General features: G+C 36.0%; 1 protein-coding gene across 1 annotated transcript; it reads left to right on the top strand.

Moving 5' to 3' along the window:
* Positions 1–2926: 2926 nt before the first annotated feature.
* Positions 2927–5153, top strand: LOC138008184 (microfibril-associated glycoprotein 4-like). Its single transcript, XM_068855414.1, has 3 exons — positions 2927–3359; positions 3846–4226; positions 4835–5153. The coding sequence occupies exons 1-3, from the start codon at positions 3110–3112 to the stop codon at positions 5095–5097; spliced, it is 894 nt and encodes a 297-aa protein (XP_068711515.1). The 5' UTR covers positions 2927–3109; the 3' UTR covers positions 5098–5153.
* Positions 5154–7500: the final 2347 nt, after the last annotated feature.

The following is a 7500-nucleotide window of genomic DNA, read 5'->3' as shown; positions in this document are numbered from 1 at the left end:
AACGCATCGGCTACTGATAGCTAGTGATCGAATAATGATCTTCCTGAGGTATTGTTATATTTCACAAGAAAGTAGTGAAAAGCTACAAGAGAGATTTGATCAAATCATGTTGTGGAAATTTAATTACTCTTTCGTGTTAAGTGTTTTTCAATTTGTTAAGTCAGTAAATATTTTTCAATAAAACAAAGAAACGATTTGCATACATATAAACTCGAAAGTTTTCGCGTAACGTAAGCTTCTCCTTACTACTATCGATAGGCCAGTCAACTCCAAAGAATACTGCATGTTCAAAGTTTTGGTTTCGTTTTGAGATTTTGACAGCTTCCAACCTGAAATAATTTAAACCCTTACAATGAAAAGGGCGACTTCTTGCTATTTGAGTCGGAGACAATGTTGACAGTTTGAAGCCACGCATTTTGACCATCAAAACATATATTATGAACAAAAACAGTTAATTCGTAATTTGGCTTGTTAATCACGAGTCGTTTCCATTATTTTCTCCATACATAAGCGCATAATCGGCTCACGCTATGAATTAATATGGAGATTGAAGCACTAATAATATAATCATAATTTTATTTTATATTTATTTTATTTGTATTTATTTATTTTATTTTATAATATTTACAGGACGAACACTTACACTACTTACAATACTAATATTATACTTACATACATATACATTGCACTGCTCATACTTACAGTATTTATACAAGCAAGCAGGACAAACACTTACACTACTTACAATACTAGCATTATAATTTTTTTTATTAATTTATTTGTTTTTTTTTTTACTTACAAATCGCTTCCTCTACTTACACGACTGTACTTACATTATTTACATTAGAATACTTGCCCTATTTACAAAACAATATTTTCACCACTGTACTTACCAATATGATACTTAAGTTACTTACAAAACAATTTTTACACTACTTACAATGCATAATTTTATTTATATGTAGTGCCTATCCATACATGTTGTAAGCGCTTAACAATAGAACTTCAAGTTAAAAACTAAAAAGTTTAAAAGTTAAGAATTTGACTGTCAACCGGTAAGAAAAACCTTAAATTACGTAAAAGAAAGAAACTTAAATATAGCTCTACTGCGAAAAGGGAAAGTTTTGATTTTATGCTTGAAAAGACTTAAATTCTCACGTGAGGGTAAGTCATCTGGAAATGTATTCCAACGCTCGTGGGTTGAGACAGCAAATGCTCTAGATCCACAGATCTTCAGGTTAAAGCTAACAGGGTTGAGACGAATTGTAACCGAATTGTTATAGTTCTAGACCGTAAGAAAGATACTAAATATCTTGACCGGATCGGGATACACGTAACATCGACAGAGCGGGTGGGAAGATCACACGGGTGAATGGAACGACATGAGACTAAGTCAAAAGTGACCAAAACGTCGAAGGATTGAAGGACCTTGAAGTGATCCTCGCTCTTATCTGGGCAATTTAAGCAATTATTTCATATACATGTAGACACCTGAAAATTTTAAACAGCTTGAACGGGATTCATCAAGGCCCATGACCTCTGCGATGCCGGTGCCATTCTCCAACAAAGCCGCTCATTTGGGAGCAACTGAGTCATTTCGTTAGGCTCATGTGTTCCCGTGAAAGGACTAAGTGACAGGGGCACCCAGCGACTGGTTGTCAGCATTACCTAAAATGCTTTCCCGCTTATCAGCGGGACAATCAGTAAGCGATTGTCTCTTCCCATGCTAGAAGAGGTCTCTTTTCTTATGCGTTCACTGGGCGAACTGAGGTATTGTTTATATGTTTTACTAAAAAGTAGTAACAAAAATGCAAGAAAGATTCGATGGACTACCCTGTTGTGGAAATTTAATATTTATGAAAGTCAAGACGAACGTTGCACGACTGGTAAAACAACGCGAAGATGTATTTTTAACGATATTTCGGCTGGCCAGTACAAGCCTTCATCAAATTTATTTGGAGATCTAACGAATTTACAGAATAGATATACACATGTTAAATGTTTCTTTTTTTTATGTCAGTAAATGTTTTGCAGTCGCAAAAAGGTCTCTTTTGAAACGCTTCGGCTGCTGATCGAAGAATGATCTTCCTGAGATATAGTTATATTTCACCAGAAAGTAGTGAAAAACTACAACAAAGATTTGATCAAATATCATGTTGTGGAAATTTAATTACTCTTTCATGTTAAGTGTTTTTCAATTTGTTAAGTCAGTAAATATTTTTAAACAACACAAAGAAACGATTTGCATACATATAAACTCGAAAGTTTTCGCGTAACGTAAGCTTCTCCTTACTATTACCAATAGGCCAGTCCATTCCAAAGAATACTGCATGTTTAAAGTTCTAGTTGCGTTTTTAGATTTTGACAGCTTCTAACCTAAAATAATTAATCCCTTACAATGAAACGGGCGACTTCTTGCTATTCAAGTCGGAGACTATGTTGACAGTTTGAAGTCATGCATTTTAACCATCAAAACGGATGCATATATAATGAACAAATATAGTTTCCATTTCCATTTCCGTTTCCCATACATAAACGCATAATCGGCTCAGGCTATGAATTACATGGCGATTGAAGCACTAATAATATAATAATAATATTTTTTATGCAGAGCCTATCCATAAATGTTCTAAGCGTTTAACAAAAAAGCTAAAAAGTAAAAAGTTTAAAAGTTTAAAATTTGATTATGTCAAACGGTAATAAAAACTTAAATTACGTAAAAGAAAGAAACTAAATATAGCTCTACTGCGAAAACAATAGTTCTTTAAAGTTTATGCTTGAAAAGACTTAAATTCTCGCATGAGGGTAAGTCATCTGGGAGTTTTTTTTCCAACGCTCATGTTTATTTTATTTTTTATTTTATTATTATTATTATTATTATCATTATTATTATTTTTATTTTATTTTATCTTTTTTCTTTAATGTCAGTGAATGTTTTTCGGACGCATCTCAACAACACAAACGAAGAAACTATTTGCATATATAAACTCGAAATTTTTCGCGCAATGTTAACTGCTTTAGTATTACTAATGACGCTGCTTGATCAATCGCATCATTACTAACCCTGCGATTAAGTTGGTTTTGGGTCGAACTTCAATCAGTTGTCGAGATGTCTATTTTTATCACTGTATTTTGCTTTGAGTTAGTTCTCTTTGCGTTCTCCGTCCACCAAACTGTTGCTAAGCCGGGAAATAATGTTGTTAATCTTTCGACAACTACTCGGCATGGTAACAACTTCCAGTTTTACGCTGGACCATCAAAAAAGGTCGAGGCAATGTTGACAGAAATGAAGAAGCAACTCACTCAAATACAAAGTGATATCGACACAATGAAAAGCGCAAACAAGACTGTTGCTATAGGTAAGCCTGCCGTAATCAACAATCAGCTGTCATTGAAAATGTGCTGGACGATACGTGGTGTATTTTGTCATTTAGTGGTTATCTATTCTTTAAAATTATCTAAACACGGTAAAACCTTCAGCGGTTAGGATTAGGGTTAGCGTTAGGGTTAGGTTAGAGTTATTGTATAATTACTGAAGGTTTTACGTTTAAAAAAAATTCTAAACAATAGAAAAATATAAACCAAGCACCTACCAATGTGCTTTAGTAAACGCCAACGCGAGAAAAAAATCTTAATTATTAACCATTATGATGAATTCGCCCCGGGTATAGTAAGTGCAGAAACTTAAGCGAGTGGAGGAAATCGCGAACATACGCAAGAGAAGCGATACGTTAAGCAGGTTAAGTAAATTGCCTAAAATCCTTTAAAAAGGCCTTTTTCGGAAGCTCGAGTTTTATTGTAAAGAATAACACGTAACGAATTAACAATGTTAATTATTCAAACAGTCAGGAGGAACTGTGCTGAGTTGTACAAACATGGAGAAAGGATCAGTAGTGTTTACACAATCGACCCCGATGGTTCAGGTACGTTTGACGTGTTTTGTGACCAGACAACAGCCGGTGGGGGATGGACAGTGTTCCAAAAGAGACTGGACGGATCGATTGATTTTTACCGAGGCTGGGATGACTACAAACAAGGCTTTGGTAACCTGAAGGGCGAGTTTTGGCTGGGACTGGACAAGATCCATCGTCTGACCAAACTGGGGAATAATACGCTTCGAGTTGATTTGGAAGACACAAAAGGGAAAACTGCCTATGCTGCCTATGACATGTTTGCAGTGACCAGCGAGAAGGCCAAATACCAGTTGAGCCTTGGAACTTACTCGGGTATGTAATTTTATACACCTGTCTCAGTACTGCACAATTAATTAAGATTCTACGATATACACGGCAATACCGCTTCCATTATTATAAAAGAGAGACAACGAGAGCAGTGTTTTTCTATGCTTATTGACACTTTTCTCTTTAATTAATGTTCTCCCCTTTTCGCGTTCTAATTTTCTGGTTAATTTGTTATCACAGATTCAAGATTATCACAGTCTTGAAAGCAACACTCAGAAAAATTCGGGCTTAAAAGGAAATTCACGACGACTTTATTGCAGCGCTACAATTTCTGCTCTGACATTGAGATATCAAGCTATCAAGGAGCTGGCTGATTTGAAATACGACCAGTAATATGGTAATATATATGGCGATTCCTTAGTACTGGTACAGAGAACAGTTAAAAGTACAACACTTTTATACGTTTCCCAAACTCTTCAAACTTCAGTTACAACCACTCTCGCATTTCATTTCGTTCTGACTTCTTATAGTTGAGTAGGGAATGTCTAGAATAAAGTGATTCTGTTTAGAAAATATATCCTATTGAGAGCTGTGAGAAGGAGATTGGTTATCCGTAGTTACATGTACTGTTACAATACTCCAAATGTTTTCAGGAACTGCTGGTGATTCGTTATCTTACCACCGTGGTGCTCTCTTTTCTACCAAGGACAGCGATAATGATTCTTGGTCTAAGAACTGTGCAGTCTCGTGGAGCGGTGCGTGGTGGTATAAGGCTTGCCACCGCTCAAACCTCAACGGTCTTTATCATCGTGGCAAGCACTCTTCATATGCAGATGGTGTCAACTGGGGTACCTGGAAAGGATACTACTATTCTGTTAAAAGAGCTGAAATGAAGATCAGACCATCTGGTTTCTAAAGATTGATACATCAGTCTCTGATTTTCTAGTAAATGTGAAGCCTTCAGAAATTTGTGATTCAGTTGTTCGACAGAAATAAAAGTAAACAAAAAGTTGACATTGTCTAAGATAATTCAGTTTCAATCCCGAAAATAATCCCCTCTCAAAGAGAAGCCGCTAAGACTCAATCAAAATTCTTCTCAGTTGGGATTGGCTGAACTCAATCATCACCTCAGTTTCTCACCATTCTGCTATCATTTTTAGTTACAACAATCAACAGTTGTTTGCCACAGATTATTTTCTGCAATGAAGCAAAACCTTTTTATGTGCCACACACACTCAAGTGCATTAAGGCTTGACCAGCCTAATTAGTATGCATATTTTCATTTGAAGGAAAAGCGTTTGTCCAGGGCCTATGAAACTTGGCAGGCAGTTAGTTATTGGTATTGTTATAACTTTTCCAAAATGTTCCGTATCACATTCTTGTCACGTGACCCGAAATCGACTTATAACAGTTATATCTGTTAATTAAAAAATGGGGAAAATTCAGCTACATTATATCAATCGATCTTGTTTCTTGATTATTCGATGATCATTTGTAAAGGTTTTGTCATGACGACTTTTAATTATGTCCACAATGAACAATTGAGGAAAATAGGTCACGTGACATGATAAACATCCAAATATCTTAAAAGGTAAATACGGAGTACCACATTAAAATATATTATTACTAATACTACTTTCTTTACCCTCGGATTTCAGAGTAGCTAGTAGCTAATATCTCCGAGCATTGAACATTCGGCATTCTCTAGGCACAATTATACTAAACGTGTTTATGCCAAACGTTTTCAAAACTTTGAAGCATAAGTGTTCCCCATTTTTGAGCAAAGATACATACGTTACAAGTTGTTATAGGGTCACGTGACCAAAATGCGATACAAAATATTTTGGCAAACTTTCTGCTGCGTTTCATGGACATTGGAAAAATGCTTTCCTTCAAATAAAAATATGCATAATAATTATGCCTTAATACACGAGCAGAACGCTTTTATAATCAATACAAATGACAAGATTGAGAAGGTTAATATGTACAGGTAATCACATTATTTCAAGTGCAGTGTTGAGTAGATAAGCATATGTAACTTTTTTCATAGGCCAACAAGAAATTGAAAAAGTTTGCAAGTGCGTATTTCTTCCAAATTGCACTTGACATTGAAATTGAATGAAAAACTGTCTTATTCTAACCATGTGATTGCCCATCTCGACTTTCTTTGATCACTGACCAATCAGAATGCTTGGTTTGTTGCCTTTTCTGTACTGAATTACCCCTCTCTGTACTGTGTTACTTAAAAATTGCTTTTTTCTCAGCCAACCGAAATGGAGCAATTTTCCAGTATGTTGTAGAGATACTAAAGGTATAAAGTGTAAACAACTAAGAAAGCGTAAGTGTCAATTAAAAATCAAGAAGATTATTACAAATCCCGACAGAACAGTCAATGCTCAGGCGCCAAAATAAGAGGTCTAGAAGCTAATATATTACATTCCTCCTGAAAAAAACGGGAAACTCAATATTAAACAATGGAAACTCAACAAGTCTATACTCGGCAGCAGTGTTAAGTGTTCGCCATGAAATCTTAGGGTGCGTTCGATTGACCCTATTCCGGAATAAGAATACGGTATAGTGATGATTTAAAACTGCATGTCTGGCGTTTTGAAGCAACAAGGATAATAAAGATACGTTTAAAATAGCATTTAAGCAAGTGTTTGACAATTTGAATGTGAAGCTCCTCAAAAAAAAAAAAAAGCTTTCGAACTTTTATTCCATGTATTCCTGTTCCGGAATGTGATCAATCGAACGCACCCTAAACGTGAATTAGAATTCACAAATAAGTCCGCGTGGTGCTTTTTTTCACGCGAGGGTACCTTGGTACTACCCTGGTGCCAAAGGTTTTTCTTTCTTCTTCTCGGATGAAATTTAGTCGCGCAGCGCCGACAACGAAAGGCCAACAAACCCTCTGGTTTTAGTCCCTGCGAATCTTATTTCCATACAGACACCAACTGTAAAACGGGTCAAAATCATAACTAAAAGAAGCCCATCACAATCACACTATTACACGCTCGTCAGCCATAAATGTGACAAGTATCTCCACCTTCCCCACGGCCAACCAACCAAATTTGGAATTTTTCGGGAAAGGAACTCCAGCTTATTAGTCGACTTTGATTATGATCGCATTTTTAATTTGAAGAGAATTGCCGGTACTTCCAGGTGATCTGTTGACGTAATTTGGAGGACTGGGAAGAGAAATTTTAACGCCGTATCCCACAACTGCGCGCGGCCGTGATGTTTCCAAACTCCTTGCAGTATTGCCATCGCCAAAACTCAACAAATCATTACGTGTCTATCACATTTCATGTTACTGAAT

Source organism: Montipora foliosa, chromosome 6 (genome assembly GCF_036669935.1).
Source record: "Montipora foliosa isolate CH-2021 chromosome 6, ASM3666993v2, whole genome shotgun sequence".
NCBI lineage: Eukaryota > Metazoa > Cnidaria > Anthozoa > Scleractinia > Acroporidae > Montipora > Montipora foliosa.
The sequence above is the reverse complement of the archived record's forward strand: the minus strand, read 5'-3'. Positions and strand labels throughout refer to the sequence as shown.

Coding starts and splice junctions, on each gene's coding strand:
- LOC138008184 (XM_068855414.1), top strand. CDS start 3,110: ATGTCTATTTTTATCACTGTATTTTGCTTTGAGTTAGTTCTCTTTGCG. Junction 3,360..3,845: donor AAACAAGACTGTTGCTATAG/GTAAGCCTGCCG, acceptor TTATTCAAACAG/TCAGGAGGAACTGTGCTGAG. Junction 4,227..4,834: donor GAGCCTTGGAACTTACTCGG/GTATGTAATTTT, acceptor AAATGTTTTCAG/GAACTGCTGGTGATTCGTTA.